The 23632-nt window shown below is 42.3% G+C and overlaps 1 protein-coding gene across 1 annotated transcript in view; it reads right to left on the bottom strand.

Annotated features, from left to right (window-relative positions):
* The window catches only part of LOC311525659 (uncharacterized protein), a gene marked incomplete at its 5' end in the record, with an annotated part of 45072 nt that overhangs the window by 15615 nt on the left and 5825 nt on the right, over positions 1-23632 (bottom strand). Inside the window, 14 exons of the mRNA XM_084637960.1 lie at positions 414-638; positions 1371-1495; positions 3171-3286; positions 6954-7120; positions 7956-8099; positions 9013-9228; positions 10161-10282; positions 10549-10658; positions 17064-17227; positions 18651-18794; positions 19113-19331; positions 20482-20603; positions 21453-21565; positions 21931-22094. Coding sequence (XP_084494086.1) covers positions 414-638; positions 1371-1495; positions 3171-3286; positions 6954-7120; positions 7956-8099; positions 9013-9228; positions 10161-10282; positions 10549-10658; positions 17064-17227; positions 18651-18794; positions 19113-19331; positions 20482-20603; positions 21453-21565; positions 21931-22094 — 2151 coding nt within the window. The remainder of the gene's footprint in view (positions 1-413; positions 639-1370; positions 1496-3170; positions 3287-6953; positions 7121-7955; positions 8100-9012; positions 9229-10160; positions 10283-10548; positions 10659-17063; positions 17228-18650; positions 18795-19112; positions 19332-20481; positions 20604-21452; positions 21566-21930; positions 22095-23632) is intronic.

The following is a 23632-nucleotide window of genomic DNA, read 5'->3' as shown; positions in this document are numbered from 1 at the left end:
GAGCCAAAGCTGAAGCCCGAGCCCCACCACCCAGGGCTGAAGCTGAAGCCCATGGGCTTCAGTCCTGGATGGCAGGGCTCAGGCTTCGCTTCCCCCCTGACACACACCCAGGATAACAGAGCTCAGGCAGGCTCAGGCTTCAGTCCCTCCTCCCCAGCACTCCCAGGGTCAAGCAGTAATTTTTGTTGTCAGAAGGGGGTCACAGTGCAATGAAGTTTGAGAACCCCTGGTCTAGTGACACAGGCTGAGTAACTCTTCTCAGGGCAAGCTAAACATTTGCAGCCAAATTATTCGCTTCCAATATTGTGGTCCCAAGAGGGCTCCTGCAAAAAGAAGCTCTCCTGAGATCCGAGAAGGAGCACACAGTTAATGTACATCACCCACAAGGGACATGCTTCAGTACTCTGGCATACGTGATTTCAAATATGCAGTGCTTTCATCTCCAAGGGCTCCAATGATGAGTAGAATTCGGGTAGCAAATATAGTTCTGTACTCTCCTTTGATCATCCCAACCCCATTGCAAATGCTTCGTTGAAATCTACAGAGCTGTAGGGCTTCCCATAATGACTGCTGTGTGGAATCTGACGTGTACGTGCCAGCCAGGTAATAGCCTTGGAACTCCCGGAAATCCACAATTCCTAGAAGATAAACATTGTGTGTTTGGAAGAGGGACTTTTTTTTTAAAGCCATCTTTCTTATTTAATTTTTTAAAAGAAGATAGAAAGTCCACATATGTCAGCTGGAAGCCTAAAAACGAAATCACAACAGGGTTAATATGCTGACATGCCACTCGAAGCAAAGATCATTTTGACTCTAAACCAGGGAATGACTCCTATCTTCAATGGCATTAAACACAATCTCTGCTCTTAGTTACAATGGTATAAATCCAGAGTAACTCCACTGACTTCAGCTGATTTATAACAGTGTAACTGAGAACAAAATTTGACTCTAGCCGAAAACAATGTAAGTGAACGGATTCCCCCATGTGTTCTGTATGATCTTCTTTGAAACTGTAGCTATCAGGAATAGTGAGATCTTTGATAGTGACAACAGTTCAGGGCAGATTGCTCTTGGCCTCCATGTTTATGCACAAGCGGAAGGAAGATGCCTTCTTTCCCACTTACATGCCCAATGCAAGGGCCAGCATTAACTGCAGTCCCTGTTTTCATAGAATCATAGAATATCAGGGTTGGAAGGGACCAACATGCAATGGCTGTCCCATCCTAGCATCATGTAATTCGACAACTCACAATCATGTTCAAACACGATTAAATCTTGTAATGCAGACAAGTACTGAGAAGCCTTGTTCATTCCTAATGTAAGCCAGCTGACAATACATACACATACACATACACACACACACACACTACCTTCTTCTTTTCTCTTGCAAATCCACAGGGCTTTCCGAAAGCAGCTGACAGCTGTCAAAGAGCCTTTGGGAGCATTAAGCTGCACACAGCACTTAGCACCTATGGCCCACTTGCTTACAGACAACCTCAAGGAAACAAAAGTATACAAGGTTACAAGGTTTTCCCACCAGTCTACACTTTATCCTTAAAAGCACTATAGCCAGGTTTAGTCTTACCGTTTCCTCCGTGCTGCTATTGCTAAAGTCATGACTGCATTCCCACCCCGGTTACATGGGGAGTTTGTTTCTACAGAATACATTGCAGTCTCTTCAGTTTAACCAAGTGTTTTCAGTAATAAATGTGCCCTTAAAACATTACCATGCTCCATCTTTTCTCTTGCCCTATTATGCTAGCATATTGCAGAGTTCTCAGATGAACACTCTGAAACACTAGTGTCAGAAGAAACCTGCAGTGTTAGATACCTTGATTCACCTTTGATTTGTTTCACAAAGGGCTGGTTTGTAACCATATTGCTCACACTGATGAGTAGTTACTCAGATGAGTAATCCAGATGAGGTCAATCAGCTGGCTGGGTTTTCAAAAACTCCTATGGGAGTTAGGCACCAAACTCCCATGTTAAGGGTAGCACCTATCTCCCATCAATGCTTTTAAAAAACCCACTCAAATGGGCTACTCCTGTGAGTAGCTCCTCATCAGTGTCAGTAAGGAGGGGAGAGTCACATTTTGGCCTCTAATGTTGTTTAACACATTTCTCTATATGATATATGTACAACCCAATCCTACTATCAGGTCTGTGCATATGTCTGAGGGCAGAGTTGGGCTCAAAAGATTTTAACATTTCCAGATACGAATCTGCTTTTCTAGGCTGATTTTTTGTTTCCTCCTTTGCTATATGTTTTTATTGTATCAGCAAAGAAGCAGTGCGCTCTACAAAATTAACGCTATGAATCACAGAGTTGCCAGAAGCAGGAATGGCTATACCAGAAAGATACAACTGGAATCACTTTAGGATGCCAAAAACCAGGGCAGGAATAAGTTCAGTAACTCTTTGTCTGCAAGGCTGCAAGTTGGTAGGAGATGGACATTTGTTAGTTTGCTTAAGACAGCAGAACTCCTAGAGCCACCACTTATCAGGAAGTCTATCCAAGTACATTTTGCATTTGAAATATAATTAAATGTAACATGCACATACACAAACTTTGACTGAAATACATATGAAACATTTCTGTGTCCCAAGGAATATCTTTCCTGACAGATCATGTGCATCTGAGTTTTACCCAACTGAGGGTTGTCTTGTTGACTTGCCAGAAGTCCACCATCCATCACCCACAATTACAGAAGTTTGTCTAAAACAGCAGATCACAGATCTCTCATATTCAACACAGGATGTGACTTGCTGAGAATAAAGGTCCTTAGTGGAAATTCTATTAAGACTTTGGTGTTCTAATTCTGGTCCCTCTTGTTTTCTACAGGTCTCTGCTGGTTTCTATTTTAAATGAAGGAGAAGTATGACCAGTAGTGCTGTTCCCAAACTTAGTTAGCTAACTACAGCCAGTTGGCCATTTTCAATTAGAATTTTCATTAGGAAACTAATTTCATTAGGAAACTACTGCAGCTGGATTGAACAGACCATGATGAAGCACTGCATGCTCCTGTAGCCTCCCCTTGGACCACAACTCTATGTCAAAAGATGAGGATGGCTGTACTGAAGAGAGCAATAGGAGGGACTGGCCTGATGATTGCACTTCGGATGCCAGTGTAACACACAAATTCTAGTTCACACTTGCTTATTCAACTCACCATCTTGAAGCTGCAAATGGGAATTGACTGTTCGACCACTGCAAAACTGTACAGAATCTAAACCCATAAAGGCCAGTCCAGAATGATGCTTTGGGAAGTTTAGATACCAGCCATTCCTATAAATAACCAAACTGTGATTCAATACAGTAAAAGAGGGAACTTTTCTTTTAGAAAATCCTGAACAGTGAAGACAATGTACTGCAAGATGACGTTCTCCCCCTCCCACCCCCTCATCCTCCCCTCAACAGTCATTTTGATGTTCAAAACAATATAGTTTAGACAGTAGTTTACTGTTTTGGATAGCTGAGAAGCAAAGACTCGCTTAATACACAACAATTTTACTCTGTTTAGTTCATGTTTAATATCAAGACGGTATGGACAATAACATTAACATTTCACCTGATGATTTTATTTTGAAAATGGAGATTTTTTATGTTTGACTTAAGTTGTAAAAACAGAGATGTTACAGCCTTACAGTTAAACAGGAATCCTTTGGGATGAAAGGTGCTAAGTGTTTTACAACCTGTACGAATTTTAATTCGGCCCCCTCTAAGGACAGAACTACAGTATTCATTCTGCATCAGCAAAAACGACAGCAGCATTTTAGAAAGGGTAGTGAAAAATATCTTCTCTATTTGAAAAGGCAGATGAATTTCGGTAGGTAGGTAAAATGGTGATAATGGACCCAATTTCCCTTTTCTAGTAAAATGCCATGGGATTTGGCCCAAAATATTGATCTGGAACAAACGGTTTTGTTTTTGTTTTTTTTACAAAATCTAAGATTGTTCTTAAAAATTGTGAAGAAAAGAATTTGAAAGAAAAATAAAACATTCTCCTGCAAGGCTTGCAATGGAAAATAGTACACTATTGCGCTAGTGCAGAGGTCAGCTACCTACGGCACGCGGGCCAAACACGGCACGGGAGCCGATGTTTAATGGCACGCTGCTGCCTGCCGGGTCCCAGCCTCTGGCCCCGCTCAGCCCGCTGCCGAACCCAGGCCAGCAGGACCCCAGCAGGCAGCAGTGTGCCATTAAAAATCCTGCCCGCCCCGGCCTGCTCTTCTCCGCGCCCCACCCCCCGGAGGCAGGGTGAAGAAGCTTGGTCCTGGCAGCTGCTGCTGCTGCAGGGCAAGCAAGCTCTCCCCTCCCCCCGCCATGCTGGGTTCCTGCCCCTCCTCCTCTCCTTCCCTGCCACCGATCAGCTGATGGCCCTTGCAGGGGAGGGAGAGAAGCTGAGCTGCAGTGCACTCACTTGCTGCTTGCTGCTCCGGGGAGGAGGTGGAGAAGAGGCGGGAACGGGGTCTTGGGGAAGGGGGGTGGAATCAGGGCATATCCCCTCCAGCCCCCTGCCGTGAGCTGCTCTGGGCAGAGGGCTGGGAGCAACCCCACGACCCTAGCCCACACCCCAGCCCTCTTCCCTGACCCCTACACCGCCCCACACACACCACAGCCCTGTGCCCTGACCCCTGCACCCCCTCACACACACCCAGCCCTGTGTCCTGACCCCTGCACCCACCACAATTCCAGCCTCCTGCCCCCTGCACCCCCCTACGACCTCAGTCCTGACTCCAGTACCCCCCACACATGCCCCCAGCTCTCTGCCCTGACTCCTGCATCCTCCTCACACACCCCCAGCCCCCGCACACCCCATGGCCTGACTCTTGCACCCCCTACATTCCCACGCCCACCCTGAGCACCAAACGGGAGCTCCTGCACCCGTCGCACCAAATGGGAGCTGCCCAGGTAAGCACTCCACACCCGAACCTCCTGCCCCAACCCTGAGCCCCCTCCCTCATTCTAGCTCCTGGCCAGATCCTATACCCCAACCTGCTCCTTCACCCCCAGCCCTGTGCTCAGTGCACTCCCACCCTCAGCTCAGTGCAGAAAAGAGGAAGAGAATGGGCTAGAACTAGGGAGAAGGCAGGTACCCGCTCTATGTGGGCAGGGCCAGGATCCCAGACCAGCAGTGGGCTGAGCTCGGCCGGCAGCCAGGACCCTGGCTGGCAGGAGCCGGCGGACGGAACCCCAAACCGGCAGTGGGCTGAGTGGCAGCAGGCTGAGCTGGCCCCGTTCAGCCCGCTGCTGGTCTGGGGTTCTGGCTGTCGGCCCCTTGCCAGCCAAGGTCCCGGCCGCAGGCCCTGCTCAGCCTGCTGCCGGCCTAGGTGAATGGAACCCCAGGCTGGCAGCGGGCTGAGCGGGCCAACGGCATAAGATCAGCAGTTTAATTTAATTTTAAATGAAGCTTCTTAAACATTCTGAAAATCTTGTTTACTTTACATACGACAATAGTTTAGTTATATAATATATAGACTTGTAGAGAGAGACCTTCTCAAAATGTTACAATGCATTACTGGCACACAAAACCTTAAATTAAAGTGAATAAATGAACACTCGGCACACCACTTCTGAAAGGCTGTCGACCCCTGTGCTAGTGTATGAGAACCAGAATGTGCAACTGATTAGAAAATTGCTTTGAATAAAGGTGAAACTGGCTAGCGTATTTTCATTGAGAGAACTGCAAAGGCAAACTTTTAAAGTAAACTGGATGCTTAAAATTCTCTCACATTTGCAATATTAGCAGTGGCCAGGGCTGCTCTGCCTCATTGGAAAGATGAACTGATCCTAATACCAGGATTCAGCACTGACCCTACTCAGAGACTCCCTAGTCTTCAGCTTTCAGACTCTGAACACAGTACCATCTGTAGCCCGGTGGCTGTTAAGCTGTGCTGCCATAATGTCACTGTGTGATCTTGCAGGATAAGGCATGAAAAAATTTATTTTCTAAATGGATTTATTCTGGAACACAGCAGAATTTGAAGAGAAGAGGACAGATTCACCCCAGATGGCAGCCCCCAATCCTGGAGGGTGAGATTTACCTCAGGAAAGACCAGGTAGTCCATACACCACTGCCTTCTGCAAGGTTTCTAACAACAAAAGCTTTAAGTTACAACCATGGTTCCACAGGAGCTGAGCAGAATGGTTACATCTGTTGGGTACCCTTAGCTGGGTCTCTCCAACCAGCCTCACTCACTCTCTAGACTGATTATAGACCCCATGGTGAAGCAGGAGTTGTGGGCAGTTTATACCACTGTATATCTCTGGTGGGTGCACTTTTCACCACCAGCGATCTGTAGGCTAGGTTACAACAACAAAATCTAGGAGTGAGTAGAGCTCATGGTGCTTTTAGGTGGCTTTTATTTAACCCAGAGTGTTGCTGTAATGACTGAGAGGAAGGACAGTCTGCTGGTTAGGGGACATGCATGTGACTTAGAGAACTTGGTTCAAGTCCTTGCTCCTCCAGAGACTTCCTGTGTGACCTTGGGCAAGTTACTTAGCAACTCTGCCTCAGTTCCCCATCTGTAAAATGGGGATAAACAGAACTGCCCTGTCACACAGCAATGTTGTGTGGATAAATACATTACAGACTGTAAGGTGCTCAGATACAATGACAATGTGGGCCATACAAGTAACTAGGTTAGCTAACATATAGTAAGATTTAATTACATTTAACCTCCACTCTCCCTGAATTTTAAGTTATACTTGCTTTTAAAAAAGTATCCCAGACTCTGAAACCAGAGATTCTGCAGAATATCAACCTAGAATTATAAAAGATTCAGGCATAGAATCACACAAGAAAATGCAAAACCTCTCCAAATCTGCAGCTGTAGGCACACACTTCCCTTCCTCACACTGTAGATATAGTCCCAAAGCCTCTGGGGAACTGAGATTTGCAAAGATAAGTACATACATCGTACACATACCCTTCACTGACATTCTAGTATACCTTTTCCCCAGGACTTGTCAGCCACAGAAGATCTGTGTCCCTGTAACGCCTGCACAGGTCTCTTGCACGTAGCCAGGTTTGTCTCTTTGCTGTGTGGATATAGTAACAGCTGCCTTGCCAGTACTGCCACCCATTTTCAACTGGGCACGTGCCACCAAATATGGACCCTAAAAATCACAGCATACACGTGTGGGGCTGGTTTCATCCCTGGCATAGCTCCACTGGCCTAATGGAAGGATCACTATGGCGAAGGATGTTTAAGACTGTTCTTATACAATCCGTTCAGTATAAGGATCTTTTAGAGCTTTTAATACTTACAAAATACGAGGAAGATCACATCAGACAAGGCCTCAAGCCACAAAATCTGGTTTCAAACATCCCATAGGTTCTGGGTATCCGATCTCTGGTTTTGTAACTATAACTGGGACCATTTCCAAAATTTGGATTTGGTCAGGAGTTCAGATATCTAAACACCTCTGAAGTTATGGGGTTTTGGTTTGAGTCCCAGCTCTAGGCTATGTTTATGGACTTACTCATTGGCCAACAGAAATATTTTAAATTATAATCAGATGACTTAAACAAGTTTCTCAAAAGTGGCAAATTTCACTTTTCTTTCCAGCGCACAGTGAATAAAAATCAAAAACATGGGGATTTTCCTATTTGTTTAAAACTATAAAGTTTCTTTTAAAATGGATTAGAGCTGAGACCTAGTTTGCAGAGCTCCTGCACACAGCAAGGTCAGAAGGTCTAATCTGAAGGTCTGATCTAAACCTCCTGAAGGTTAGGATGGCATGAGTTATATATTGTGTCAGTCTAATAACTTTAATGGAGTTCCTCACCCCACTTACACTGGTGTGAATCTAGAGCACCACCATTGCGTTTAGAGGTGCTGCGGATGGTGATGACATAATACATGAATAAAGAGACAAGAATGTGCACAAATAGGTCCTGTGTATAGTCACAGTTTTCCTCTTCTCTCCTATGGATGTTAAAGAGGCTCACCTTTTCCACAGGGGATAGGACTATTCTCCTTACTGCAAAACACAGTGTCACCACACAGCCCTGTGTATGGATTGCAGGCCATACCCTGCTCGCATGGTGGACACTTAAATTCACACAGAAGCCCAAATCTTCCAGAGATGCAATCTGTGAAAAGGGAACAAGCGAAGGACAATAGAGATGAACAGCTGCCAAAGTAAAAATTTAATTACAATTGTGGAAAAAATACCATGTTCCTAAAGTAAAGGTAAAACTTTTGGGGTCTGCACATACAAGCAGGCACACACCCACACTCATTAACCATTAGCAGAAATTAAGAGTGTGCCTTCTGGGACCTTGGCTGGTGATTACAGCTTCTAATGCAAACCAACACAAGCAAGATGTCCGGTAAGGTTGGAAAAGAAAGCCATCCCCATGACAAATTACCATGAAAGTATTAGTTCCCACTCAGAGCTTTCCAAAATATCTGCCTTTAAGTGAAAAGGTAGCCCAGTGTACAAAAGTCTTGACCCAGGGCTTTGTCACAGCAACGACAAGGCTGCTTCTTGTTAGTGCTTGAAAAAAAAAAACAACAGATATAACTAGAGAGAGAGACAAATGCTCATAGAAAAAAAAAGGTTTAAGAGCATGGCACAGGGCTAGCAGTTTCAAATGCACAGCAGAAGGGGAAAGAAGTGATTAACACTTCTCAGTATTAGTTTATTCTGTACTAAAGCAGCGAAGGCATTCAAAACCTTGCTTTCTGGATCTTCCTCTGGTGTTTTGTACTAGCTCATTTTATTTTATGCTTTTGGGAGTAGGCAGCCTGATTGCTCATCTAGACAAGCAGCATCCTTCTACGTCTTTCACTTTTGTTAACAAAGATGAAGTAAGCCTTCAATTTTTCTGCTAGGCCTGACTCATCCTCTCTCTAAAATTCTGCAGCTATTTTACATTTGTCTTCTGTTTTCACATCAATTTCTTTTAAAAGAACAACAAACAAAAAAACCACTCCAACCTCCTCCCCACCTAGGATGGGGGGGGGGGAAGGGGGAGTTAAGCTCTAAAACACTTGACATACCTGACTTGATAAAGGATTTCACGCTACTGTTCCTGCTGTTATACAGTTCCATCCCACTTTGTAGAATGTAGTGCTCCCCCATTGCCACGATCCCAGTGCAGGTCTGGAGCATTGAGCAGGTATCTGTAGCTTTCTTTAAGGTGTTATATATACTTGCCGTTGATACGTAAGGGGAGTACAAAGCTCTCCCCTTGTGCATTGTAAAGAGGTTGACATCTGCAAAAATTAAAAAAAAAAAAAAAAGAAATAAAATGGATGATGGCATAAAATGAAATTCAGAAAATATGAATATGCAGGATAGGATGGGCCATGGCAGGAAAGATAAATTGCAAACCTAACCAAAAGTTTCCAGTTAGACTTGGCCCAAGTCATATTGTTAAAATCTACACCAGGGGCCACAACGGAGTAGATGAATCTTAGCAAGTGAGTTCCTTAGCTCTGGATTTTCAGAGGTATTGTTTTAATTCAAGTCAATAGGAGATGCAAGTGTTCCATATTTCTGAAAAATCAGGTTCTTAAAGGGCTAAGTTGCTAGAGAAAGACTAAGTAAAATGATGACCCTAATTCACCATTTCACTTCTCCAGTTTAACACCAGATCACTCCACTGTGAATCAAATTGGCCTCCTCACTATGTGCACAATCTAGCCCTTAATATGAAATAAACTTGCAGGGCCCAGTATGTTTGTCCAATTTTACCACAGTGTAACTCCCCTGAGGTTTACTCCTACAGGTTTACTTCATACAGTCTTACAAATCCGGGTCAGCTTGTGCATGGAGTGAGGATGCCAGTCTGAATGATTTCCAATGAGATATTCTGGCGCTCAACTGCAGTACAGTGAAATGGTGAATCAGGTTGATCTTTTTAGTTACAATGAACTCAGTGAAATTACACTGGCATAGAATCAGATCAACACACTGAGGAATCACGTCCTATAGGTTTACTTCGTACAATCTTAAATTTAAAGGCCAGACTGTGCAGAGAAAAGAGAGATAAGCAAGCACTCCACCTCCATGTCCTCCTCAAGGTCCGGACACAATTTCAATTTTTCCTGGAACTCCCCCTTGGGCAGAAGAGCTCTTCTCCCATTCTTACACAGACAACTGAACCCTAAATTAGGGCTCTAACCCACAGATACGATAAATTTACCTCCCTCTCTTTTGCATATCCACTTTCTCAGAGAGGAACAATCTGCCGGGGAAAGGTATTGCTTGAAGGCAACCACACAGTCTTCTTTAGTGAGCGTATGCCTCCTGTTACGTTTCATGACCCTGCCAGGAGACGGAGAAAAAACAAGTTGCAAAACCAAATGAGGTCAACTACAACATCTCCAGATTTGAAGGTGTGCGTGGCATTTTTATTTAAGGAAATTGTAGCTAATAGCCATGGCACTGGTTTAGTACCCAAGGTGCTCTCTATTGAAGATCTGTATTTAGCCTCAGCCCTGACTAGGATGGGCTCCATGGCTTTCTCTTGCAGGTTCTCTCTAACTGCCATTGTCCTATTTAAAACAGAATCTGTCAAAATTTAGTCTCACCATGCTCTTTCAGACCGAGCAGATGTGCCATCGACCCACACATATCTGAAGTCTTCTTTTTTATAGGTCAAACCTATCCAGCTGTTGTCCCCTTTAAACTGTATCCAAACCTAGAATGAAAAAAACAATCCATTCAAACGTGTTATTAGGCCTCTTATCCATTTTGCTCTTCATTCAGCAACATGTAGGATCTTTTGTCCAGTTACCACATGAGACAGAGTGACTCAAACCATTTGGTTCTTGCTCATTTTTATTAAGTGTCTAGCTTTTTCCTTTTGTGTGGGTGAGCCCACTGAGCTCTCCCAGCACTACAGGTCCCATACTCCCCAGCCACCTTAGCTACAAAGCACTGGGGACATGACACCCTCCTAAGCTTGTCAATACAGTTGCTTGTGAGATCATTGCAGCTGGCATAACTCAGAGCCACCCATTAGAGCCACGTAGGGCCGTTTTTTCCTCAGATGCACTGAGTGTGGCTCAGACTATTGAGTCAGAAAGCACAATCATTCAGCAGGCAGCAGCTTATGATGGAAATACAGCACACAGTGCGTTCCCTGTTGTATCTTCTGTCTAAAGCAAAAGAAAAAATCCTCCCACAGTTACAAAATCCCCCAATTTGAAATCCGTCAAATGAGAAACTAGATAGGGTACCTTTTCGGCACTGTTTGTAATTTTAGCAAGATCTGTCTCCTTAAAGCCCTGACATGCACTTCTGGCCTCAGTCCAAGTTTTAGTTTTAGTATCTTCCACATAGTAACATGCCTTTAGAAAATAATGCCATCGAGGCCTCTGGGGGCACAACTGCCTGGAAACTGAACACCACAAATTGTTATGGTACCCGACTTTGCAAATAAAAGAGCAATGGGACTCAATAAATACAAGGATATGAATTTCCAAACTGTTGCTTTCTGTACCTTTGCTAGGACAGCACCGTGGATCCTGAGAGTGTAAACTGCAAGTAACGCTGGCAGTGCCTACACAATGTCCAGTAACACCACTGCAAGGAAAACCATTGGTGCATGGATGGCAAGTGGCTTGACAATCTGAGCCATAGTAACCTGGCTGGCAGCCTCAAAGGAAGTTTCAGAGTTAAATGACAGAGTGCAGGGAATATTCAATCCCTCATTCATTTTAAAATTTATTTCATTTTAAAAATACAATACAGGCTCATATCCAGTGACCTGGGCACCTACCCTATAAAGTCACACATACATCAATAAAGGACTGCCCCAAAATACACCCACCTCAGCCCATTCTCACAATAACCTTAACAAAGGGAAAAGATAAGCTTTGCAAAGAGTAATTTTAGCTTTTGTGTTAAATGTGGCACTAATGTCTATTTACACCACATCTGTGTTTCTTTATTCACTGGGTCAGATTTATTTTTACCGTTCAGTCTATGTTTCTATAGACATATAATATGAGGCCTGGTTCCCATTTATACAGGTGGAAGCCAGGAGTAACTCCTGTGAAGTCATGGAATTACTCCATGTTTACACCAGTGTATCAAAGAAAAACTAATCCTTCTTTCTCCATTTCCTGTGTTTCTAAGACCATGCTTCCGTCTTAGTTCTGAGGTCAGATTCTCAGCTGTTGATCTACCTCCTATGTATCACTGGAGCAGCACACCAGGGATGGAGGACTGCTCTGACAGCAGTGGGCTGGGGAATACTGAGGTGGAACACAGCCAGCATGACTTTATGCACCCACTCTTGACCCTCGGCACAGTGAGTGACCCAGAAATGTGGCAGAGTATGCTGCACTGAGGGTCATGGGCCTGGCCTTCTGGCACAATTTAAAAAGCTCTGAAATTGATCTAACTTGTGCAGGAAGTCAAAAAGGACCCCGGATGCCCCAGCACTGCAGGGCAAAAATATTGCAAGAGCCACGTGTAACCTCCTCCCTTCAGATGGCTGGCAAAGTTCAAGAGTACCTGAAGATCTGACTCATGAAGTAAGAATGTGTCTTTAAAAAGTAAATCAGCTCTCCCGTTCTGGAGGAGAGTAGCTGTCACTCTGAAGGGCATTTTATATACAGGGCATTTTTGATGGACAACAACAGTAATGGGAGACCAAACACAAGAGATATCCTTTTAAAGAGAACACACAGAGTTTAATTTGTATTTTAATTTATTGTTGTAAGGTAGTCTGATATAATAAAGTAAGAGGTACTAACGAAGTCTGGGTTATAACTAGAAATATATACACTAAATACTTACCAGTTTTAAGATATAATGCGTCAGCTTTATTAGAGCTTCTAAATACCTCTGTTCCACTAACTAAATGATACTGTTTCTGTGAACGGACTACTCCAGTACAGTGTGTTTTCTCATACAGGCATGCATTTTCAGCAGATTCGAGAGAAGAGTATACTTTTGGCAACAAATTTTGTCTTTGTGTTATGATGTGGCCTGCATAAAACTGAAACATGTCTTCAGCTAAAAGAGAAGGAAAAATATCCCAGAATGAAACGGCAGACACTTATCCTCATCCAAACAACAGGAAGGACTTTTAAATATAGACACCCTACAGCTGTTTCTCAACACTCCCAGTTGTCTCCAGAAAATTATAAAGGATAGCTACCTATTACTGCCTTCATTTTCATAGACAATATCTGACTGCCTTCCCAAGGTGTTGTGAGGATAAATCCATAAGGATTACTTATGGATTTATTCTCACAACACCCTTGAAAGACAGTAATACCTCCCTATCTCAACTCTGTAGAAGGGGAACTGAGGCACAGAGCAAGTGACCTGACCAAGGGCATACAGGAAATCTGTTGCAGAGCCAAGAATTGAATTCATATCTCCCAAGATCCAGCCCAGTACTTCATAGAATACTTCATCCTCTAGCATAGAGCCTAGAAATCCATGCAATAATCCACTTGATATAGCAATCCTAGTAATCCACTCAAGGAAAAAGCAAAAGGTACTGTAGCGGGGTGGTCACCCATTCCTGCCCTGAAGGGCTTGATATCAGCCCTGGGAGAGGGCTGAAGCTGAGAGAGGGCTGCTGCTAGGAAAAGCAGCAAGCCTTGGTTGACTGGGGAAACAGCCACAGCTGCGGCCATGCCCCAATCAGGGCCCAGCTGGACTTTATAAGAGGGCAATGGGCCAGGAGGCCACAGTCTCACTCTAGATGTTGAGAGGGATGGGCCTGACTGTTAGGAGCTGAGCAGGGTACCTGAAGTGGAGCAGGGCTGGGGGAAGGCCAGAGGAGCTGGGGAGCTCCGGCCTGGGAAACACCCAGGCTGCAGGCCTTGTAGAAGGCCTAGGAAAAGGGTACTTGGGTTGCAGAGGACAGCCCAAGGGTAGGCAGAAGCAGCAGGTCCAGACCCTCCTTGTCGATGATGAGTGGCAATTATACTGCAGTCCTCCCCATGGAGTGGGGGCTAGATGGTGACTTGCAGTAGCCAAAGACTGAGGTGGGGATAGAGGGTGGGGGTTCTCCGGGTGTGGGGAGACCCAGATCTGTGAGGGTACTGCCAGGGGGCAGTACCCTGTCGTGAAAGGGGCACCGGGGTCCTGGAGGGACTCTGGGCCCAGCGGCAAGCGGGACACTGGCCTGCAGGGGATGCTCCAGAGGCTGAAAACGCTAATTCCCTGGACAACCAGCAGGAGGTGCCGCAGGGGTGAGTCCCACCCTGCTATAGATACATGCACAGAAATGCAATGTCCAATTGCATGACTAAATTAGCATGGTTTGGGCAACTGCATGCACAAATCTGGTGACTGTGTATACACATGGGTGTTTAGACTCCTCACTGTGCACACAACTGGACTAATTATATATGAAAAATGGAAGTGTGCAATTGTGAATGTGTTGGGCCTGATTTTGATCTTACTTAGACCAGGGCAAATGGACAGTGACTGTGCTAAATTTAATGGAATTACACTAGAATGTGAAGACAATCAGGCCTGTTGTTGTTCATGGACTCAGCATCACCCTTTTCAAATAAATAGTCTATTACGCATTCAAGTGTTCCACACTGCTAATTAAGATTCTCTAAGTGAAGTATCCTTCACAGAATCACAGCTGTATGAGAGAAAGGATAAGAACATTTTCCAAAAATCTATGCAAACAAATGAAAAAAAAATAAAATCTGTGTTTACATGTGGAATAAGTTCATTAAAAATACTGAATCATTTGTAATAAAAACTACGAGTAGAAGAAGCAAAAGAAGAAATGAAAGAACAGAGAAATGCAAGGACTGAACAGAGAAGTTATCCTGTAACTTACCTTCATTTCTTTTACACACAAAATGATATTTTAAAAGGCAACTAGCTGCTTCTAAAGCTACTTTATTATGCTGAAGAAATACACAGTTTGCAGTTGCATTCCTATGTACGTTTAACCTGAAGTAAAAGCAAAATTCTAATTACACTTAATATATGTAAAATCCTCCAACATTACTGCAGTAACTTGGCTGCATAGCTGGATCAGAACAAACCCCACAAAGGTTAAGACTTCAAGAGCAAAGAGTAAGGCTTCCCATGTAGTAGATAAACAAAATTTGTACAACTGATGCTGTAGGGTACAGCATCACAATGCAAAAAAGTTTATATATAGACACATAGTACTACACTGTTTGCCAGAAAAAGAGAAACAGAAAATACCACACATGCAATGTGACAAAGTTAAGTTTCAGAGTTTGGGAAGGGGATGGGAAGAACATATCACCCCCCTGCACCCAACAGAAACAGAAGAGGAAAGTTAATGGGGCAAAGGGCACTGGCAATATTAACTTTCCTGGGAAGCCCCTATCTCTTAGGAAATCCATTTTGTCTTTTTCTAGATCTAGTACTAAAAGATATGGTATTAGAAGGTCTTACCTAACAAGTTCTCAATGCCCAGTGTGCTCAAGACAGTGTAGACTTTAATGCACACTAAGCTGGGTGAGATGAAGTCCAGCATGTATTAAAGTCCACACCAGGCTTCTAGAACATGTTAGAATATGTTGGTTTATACCTTCTGACACCACACCTTTAAATCCTATTCTAGACAAAGGGGAATACTGCTAAAGGTATTTGGGCACTTAACTCCCATGGAAATCAAAAGTTAGACACCTAAATACCTTTACAATCTTTCCCAAAGTTTTAAAGCAGTGTCCCAGGTGCAGGGGACAGGTACCAAATGGACAGCCCTGCTCTCATGGGAACCAGTGCAGACCCAGAGGCACGAGGCCTCTGAACAGCTGATTCTGTCTCCTCCTTGGATTTTCGAGAGTTATGCTCCAAACCCTGGATTCTTCCACAAGCCAAATGTCATGGCTCCTAACTCTCACACTCAGCTAAAATTTGGGCCCATGATCACCTGCACCACTATCTTCATGCAGAGTACATCGAAGGAAGATGAAAGCACATAGCTATAGTTTATAAAAGCCATTACACTACACTGCAGACAAAATAGCATCAGGAACTTATTTAAATGCATTTAACGTGTCCACACTATAATACTTTTAATTGTACGTACACAGGATGTGATCACTGAAGTATTTAAATTCCTAAAATAAGTGTTTATTAATCCAAATGTTCAAAAGAAAAACAACAAATACATTAACGTTTGGAGGGAATTGTCTATTTTTTTAAGGCCATGACATAAAAACTATTTAATTTAGCATGATATAAACAACTGAATGAGTCAATCATTCAAACCTGTTAATGACTACAAGTAACAGAGCAAGAAAGCGAATAACCTATGAACTCTACTCATTTTCATTCATAAAAAAAATCAATTTAGGAAAGGCTACCAGTTCAGAGCTGTGTTTACTCTTGATCCATCTGCCCATTGCCACTCAGATGTTGATGTTTCCCATTTCATTCCTATCCATGCTGGCTGTTTTATCATCTTTTGTAGCCAGCCCTGTAAAGTAACAATACATACTGCACTAGAAACTGACAAATAAAATGTTGTGTATTTTACCAGCAGTTTATATCCTTCCCATAATTTAATATTGTCCGAATCACAGATAGTAAGTTGTTAACCCTGTCACTATATCACTTTCTGTTATGTACAGTTTTGGGTGCCACACCAAGAAGGATGTTTAAGAAACTGGGCATGTTTAGTCTTGCAAAAAGAAGACTGAGGCACAATCTGTTAAGGATTGTTAAGGATTCAAGTATGTTAAGGATTGTTATAAAGAGGATGGTGATCAGTCATTCTCCATTTTCACTGAGGTAGGACAAGAAATAATGGGCTTAATCTGCAACAACACAGATTTAGGTTAGATATTAGGAAAAATCTTTAACTATAAATGTAGTTAAACTCTGGAATAGGCTTCCCAGGGAAGTTGTGGAAACCTATCACTGGAGATTTTTAAGAACGAATTAAGACAAACATCTGTCAGGGATGGTGTATGTATACTTGGCCCTGTCTCAGCGGAACTGGACCAAATGACCTCTCAAGGATTAAATTTTATGATTAAATTCCAGTTAGACCCCATTGTATTAACCACAAACACGTAAACAAAGTCAGGGAGAAGGAGACAAACCATTCATAGTCTTTATAACATCAAACCTTTTCAGCCAACAATTCCAGCTGCAACAGACTTGTTCTTTTAAAATGGCTGCAAAACAGCCTGGCTTCCATCCAACTCAGAGTTCTATTCCTTTCTATAAAGTAACAATGTCCATTCCAGTACCACCAGCCAAGCCCAAGAGGACATTTCAAGCTGTACTTGCCTGACATCATTGGAAAAAAAAGAGAAAAATACGATATAACAGCTTTCCTTTTCCAATTAAAAAGTTGTTTCCTGTGAAATTTAGCTTCTCATGCCCCCCTCACCACATAATTGTTTCTGTTCTACCAGCTTTTTTATATTTTGCGGCAGGAGCACTTTTAGAATGAAGAGGGGGACTGACAAATGTTGTACTTCTTCGGGGAACACTTTCAGTTAGTTTCCTCCATATGGCAGCTATTTCCATATTTATGCACAAAAATATCCATTTGCTTGTGCAAATTGTGTAGGTGCACATGCAAATGCCACTTTAGTGAGTATGCAAATAGATTTGGCAACACACTTGGCCTTATTGGAGGCCTGCTGAAAATGTGGTATTCTCTGCTGCCCAAAGGCAAAATTCACTCCTGTGCAGAGCCAGCTCTAAGTCACTGCACCAGATAAGTCTCACTTATGCCTGAGTTTGAGAATAGGGGTGGGACTTTCATGGTGCAATCGCCTTGGGCTAGCCCTCTGCTCAGGGGGTGAATTTCACCCCAGAAGATGGCAACAATATTGTACACTTTATAAAGCAAAACAAAAAATCAACAAGGCCCCAGAACTTCACATCACACTACCGCTCCACTCTATACTCAGAGGTGCAGGCAAGGTACCTGGGAGATATATAGATATTTATATATATGAATTGAAATGAGCAACATTCTTATGAGCAGACAAGGTATGTGAATGTGAATCTCAGCACCTTAACTGTCCAACAAAAAAATATAGTGTCGCAGACACAGGGAAGAGCAAAGGAGGGAGCCTAGGAATTCACATATCCATGTCAGGTTTACCAGTCTTAAGAGCATCCCTTTGGTTTTGCATATTCAATTTTTAATGTTTTCCCCCAAGACATTAATGACACATTCTTGCAGTACATATGTAGCGCAGTATAAACATTTTATTCTGCAGACAGCACAAGTGGGAAGTGCCATCTCCCTTCTGTGTTTTGCAAATCTCTCTGCAGGAGAAAATGATATTCAGCACTGCGTAATCTCAGTAAAGTGAACAGGCTTGTAGAGGGAGTAAATCATACAAATTTAATTCTCTGTTATACTAATGTCAATCTGGACTAATTACAGTGACTTTAAAGTAGTTACTAGACATTTAGACTGGAGAAGGCAAGAACAGAATTTGGCCTTTTGTGTACTGATGGACCTTTGCTGTAGAATTAGAAAAAGCTACAGAACAGGGTAACATTATTTAGCTGCATGTGAGAATCATATGCCATAAAAATGAAAAATCAGTGCACATTTGTTGGATTCCACCAGAGTGTTCTGGGGGGAGGGTGTTTTTGTTATTTTTAAATACTTTTTCCTTGGCTGAAGGAATTCTCAACTTTTAATTCCCAATTTCAGACAGATCTGACTTTTTTAAAAAGGCTTTACCTAAATTACAGACACCTACATCCTCTGGCTCAGCACAAACTGTAGTGTCCTCACACTTTCCGGATATGCTAGTGCATGGCTTGTCCCAGTAGCAGTCTGGGCATTTCTTTTCACAAGATGGTCCGTAGTATCCAAAATCACAAGCTTAGAAAGAAATTAAAATCCTGAAAAACCTCCATAATGGTTACATGGACAGTAATTGCTGGAAACCATGCTGAATAATTGTTTCTCAGGTCTAACCTATGTGAAATGCTTAGAATTTCTAGCTAGGGGTCACGAATTTAAGACAAAATAGGATTTCAGAAATCTAAATTCACTTATTACAGAGCAGAATATCCACATAAGCTTTATAGTGAAAACCTCTATTGGAAGCTGTAATATTTTATTAGGGACAAAGTTTATTGATACTCTGTATCCATTCTAACATCTCCCGAAAAGGTACCTCTAAATAATGGACACTACCTGATTTTAAGTATGTTGCGCTTTGTGCAAATCCACTGATAACTAATTTAGAGTCATGTATTAGGAAATAACTGTCTTGCCATAACACGTAGCCAATGCATCTGGACCTCTGCATTACACAGATTTGTCTGGCCAATGTGTGGTTAGTGTATTTAGCTGATGCTGCTGGAGTTGGCAAGATCATCACTGCATCCCAGATGCTTATGAACAAATCAAGATCTGGAAGGGGGGAAAAAAGGTTTTCATTGATTTAGCAAAACAATGCTATAGTACAAGACATTAACTCCTCATTAGTGATTAACATACGTTATATATACACATTAATCATCTTGCGGTACTCCACTAGTAATGACATTAGCCGTTTCATTAATAACTTAGAAGGTGACTGGAGTAAATGTAGAAATATACAAAGTAATACATTCGCATATATACACACACACACATATATTCAGCATAGTTTCCAGCAGTAAGTGTCCATGTAACCACTATGAAAGTTTTTCAGGGTTGGTGTTAAATTTCTTTTTTAGCTTGTGATTTTGAACACCAACCCTGAAAAACTTTCATAGTGGTTACATGGACACTTACTGCTGGAAACTATGCTGAATATATGCGTGTGTTTGTGTATACGCAAATGTATTACTTTGTATATTTCTACATTTACTCCAGTCACCTTCTAAGTTATTAATGAAACAGCTAATGTCATTACTAGTGGAGTACCGCAAGATGATTAATTCAACAGAAATGATGCAAAATTGATCTGAACAGTAATGAAAAAAATCTTTTACTACAAATAGTCTGCTGACAATAAAACAAGGTACTTCTCTGCACTTCTTCATAGCCAGCATATATAAGTCAATGGCAGTTACTTGTCTGAAGCTCCACACAGTATTTTGAACATTTTTTCCATGTAACGTCAGGTGTCTCAAAATATCAGAGGACAATCTGTATGTATTCACCCATATTCGCGCATATTCACATGTAACACGTCATCTCTCCCTCTGAGCCTATACTTTTAAAACTGTGTCCGGAAACTTTTGATGGCCTTTGACACCAAAACGAAAGTTCACTACTGGACAGTCTTGAATGAGTTTGAGTGAGAATTCTTTGAAATACTTTGTTGTAATGGGTGCTTTTTTCATTGCCCAATGCTGCTACAAAAGCCCTTTGGGAAATAAAATGCCTTCAATCTCATAGGGAAAACTAATCTTGATTATTCAAAATTTTACACCAGTAAGGGTGAAATTCACCCGGGTGCAGATAGCCAGCCCAAGACGTAGGCACCATTTAACACCTACTGAAATCCTCCATGCTGGCCACCTGCAATGAGGTGAATATCCCACAGTAAGTGAATATAAATCAGCTTCCAAACCTGGTTCTGCTGGCTTCTTGCACACCCATTCCTTGGCTCTCCTACAGCCTGCTGCAATGATATGTTCGCCAACTGACATTTCAACACATCTCAGCCAACTGCTTCTCTTTCTGAAACGTAGCCTGTTGTGGAAAATAAAAACAACTCAGGGGGACTGTTACTTTTGCGGCTAACGCGCATCTAACTTAAAAATGTCAGTAAATGGAACCATCCCGGGTGGGACAATGCCAGTGATAGAAGGTATAGAAAAGGTGGAAACATGACTAAAAGCTAATGTGGTGATTTGTCTGCAAGTGCCTGCCAGGGATTAACGAAAAGCATGGCAATAAGAGGGGAATTCTTATTCGCAGCCAATGGAGTCACTACAATTTAAACCAGAACTGGATTTCAGAAAATTAAGTCTACTTTACTACAGAGCATGACATCCATGTAAGCGTCAATATGCTGAAAATCCAGTAAACTGAGAGGGTTGTGTTTTTTTAATTAAAAACTATAAAGAGGAAGAAACATTTTATAACGTAAGACAATGGAATAGCAACAAAGAAAGGTTAAAGAACTAACATCAATGGGTGTAATCAGAGAAATACTAGATAAAGACCTGAGTCAGCGTCTGCCCTTCATCAGTGTAAATCTGGAATTACTTCATTCAAGTTAGTTTATGCTGAAGTGAGAGAGAACTGAATTTGGTTTCCTAAGGGGACTGTAAAATATTCTACAAATACTATATTCTATACATAGTGTACAGGTATATTCTCTCTATATTTTATATATAAAGAGTCTATAAAATAGCCCATGAATATTTTCCCACACAGAGTAGAATGACTAGATGGATCTTACCTGAATATCTGGACATTAACAACATGTCTAAGCTAATAAAATTGATTTTTTTTTGGATCTCATTATTGTTTTGATGTGGTTTCAGATCACAACCACACTATGATAGATGCACATAGATTGCTTGATATACAGACCATTCCAATACACTAGATGCATTATCTCCATGTGCCCAGGCCCAGGTGCCATCTTTGTCTATATCCTGCAACCCTGTCCATGTGGGTCCATTCAGAGATGATTTAATCCAACTCTGTATACAAAAGTTTTCAGAAACAAAAAGGAAAAAGTGTCTGTGGTTTTACTGTTTTTATCAAAATGAAACAGGACAATTATTAAAAGAGAAGAAAAACATATTATCTGAGTCCAAATCTGCTGATGTCTCATGCCAGAAAAAGTCCACTGAGATCAAGCCAATTCCTTGGATGCTTGATACAGCAAACACTTCTGATCCAAAAACCTTCCTGTGGTGCCTAGGGCTCCACATAAACGTCAATGGAACTTCCAGATGTTCAGCACGTGCCATAACACCTGAGCGGTGTCACCCTTCCCAAAGTTCTGCCAGCCTAGGCCAAAAACCCATTAAGAGAAGAAAAGCGGTGACATTAATAACTGTACCAGTTCTTCCTGGCTTTCAAACCAAACCAGTTCAGCACCTCTGTATCGACTGCAGGTGGAATTGGCATCCTTCCACGGTTTCGTTTTAGCATGTGAGATATAGTAACAGTACCTGTTCCAGTAGCGCCACCCAGCCTCATCTGGACATTGCAGACTGACTGTGGCTTTAAAAAAAAAAAAAAAAAAAAGCCACAGCATTGATCTCTGTTATGTCAAAAACAACATGACGGTCTTTTACCCTTAAAATAGTCACATTCTTTGTGTTCATAAAACTGCTAACAATTCATTCTGACGGTAAATTCCTCTCTGCAAAGAAGGCTGGCATAAGGCCTATGCACAATTCTCCTACTTATCCCATATTACAGTGATGTGAGTTAGGTGATGTATAGGCCTTGCACTGGCGTTTTGCATGGTGAGGAGGATGTGTGTGTGTGTGTGTGTGTGTGTGTGTGTGTGTGTGTGTGTGTGTGTGTGTGTGTGTGTGTGTGTGTGTGTGTGTGTGTGTGTGTGTGTGTGTGTGTGTGTGTGTGTGAATAATTCATCCTCCGCATGACTCCCTTTGAATTTAACAGAGGCTGCACAATGAGATCCCTGGGAACCACTTTGAAAATTTAGAAGTTAAGGCATGAGGGAAAATACATATGTTCCTCAGCCTCCTGAGATTGCATGATTTTTTTAAAAAAATTGGATGTGATACAGTAAATTTTCCTGGATCCTCATCAATAGGTCTATCAAGATACTTCTCTTTCAGCTCCCTGAAGAGGCTTTAATTAAGCTGTTTGCAGTGCATGGACAGAAAGTAGACCAGAGAGCCACATGAACAATTGGCAAAGAGTTTTGTGGCACCTTGTAGACTAACAGATGTATTGGAGCATAAGTTTTTGTAGGTGAATACCCACTTCGTCAGATGTATGTAGTGGAACATGAACAATTGGTTTACCTACATTTCTGTGCACAATTGTATTTATGTGCACAAACTGGATGAACAGACACATCTGTACAATTTAGCACCTACAATAAGGCCCTGATCCTGGAAAGTTTCTCATGTTCTTGTGTTTGCAGGATGAGTGCTCGAGTGTGCGATTTGTTACTGCATCGGCAAATTAGTCACCTTGTGTCCAGTGATGCAATCTGTAATCTCTATAATACACAGGAGAGACCCCATAGCAATTTCAAATTGAAGTTTGCCCTGATGTAGTTAGCCAAAATTTCCTTTCTTATTACTCTTAAACAGTGTGCCCTGTGCCAAATGTCAGCTCAGCTGCTTCCCGTCACTCCAAAAGTGGCAGCATCGCCATGAAGTTATACATATTCTGCAGCATTTATGAAACGCTAAGACTCCATGGTACTCCTCTCGGGTCAGTTTTACACTGATGTAATCCCAGTGGCTTCAATGCAGTTACCTGTATTTGAGAGGCGAATCAGGTCCTATCTTTCTGCCTGCAGCACCAAATACCATTGTATTTGGACTCCACCATATTGGTTAGTACTTTTCTCTTTGGAATGAAGAGGTGTTAAAGGGATGCAAATTATGATTGACTTGCTTCCTAAAGGAAAATCAGGCAGTTCCTCCCACAGCTCTGACCTACAAGTTTAAATAACCCTTATTATGTAGCCTATGCAGGTGCATTAATCTATAGTTATTTCTGTTTTTAATGTCCACACAGACATTTTGCTATAAGCAGTGCATTTTTAAGAAGTG

The sequence above is a fragment of the Lepidochelys olivacea genome (genome assembly GCF_965140295.1).
Source record: "Lepidochelys olivacea isolate rLepOli2 genome assembly, chromosome: 8".
In the NCBI taxonomy this organism is placed as follows: domain Eukaryota; kingdom Metazoa; phylum Chordata; order Testudines; family Cheloniidae; genus Lepidochelys; species Lepidochelys olivacea.
Note: the sequence above shows the minus strand (reverse complement) of the source record. Positions and strands in the feature narration are given on the sequence as shown.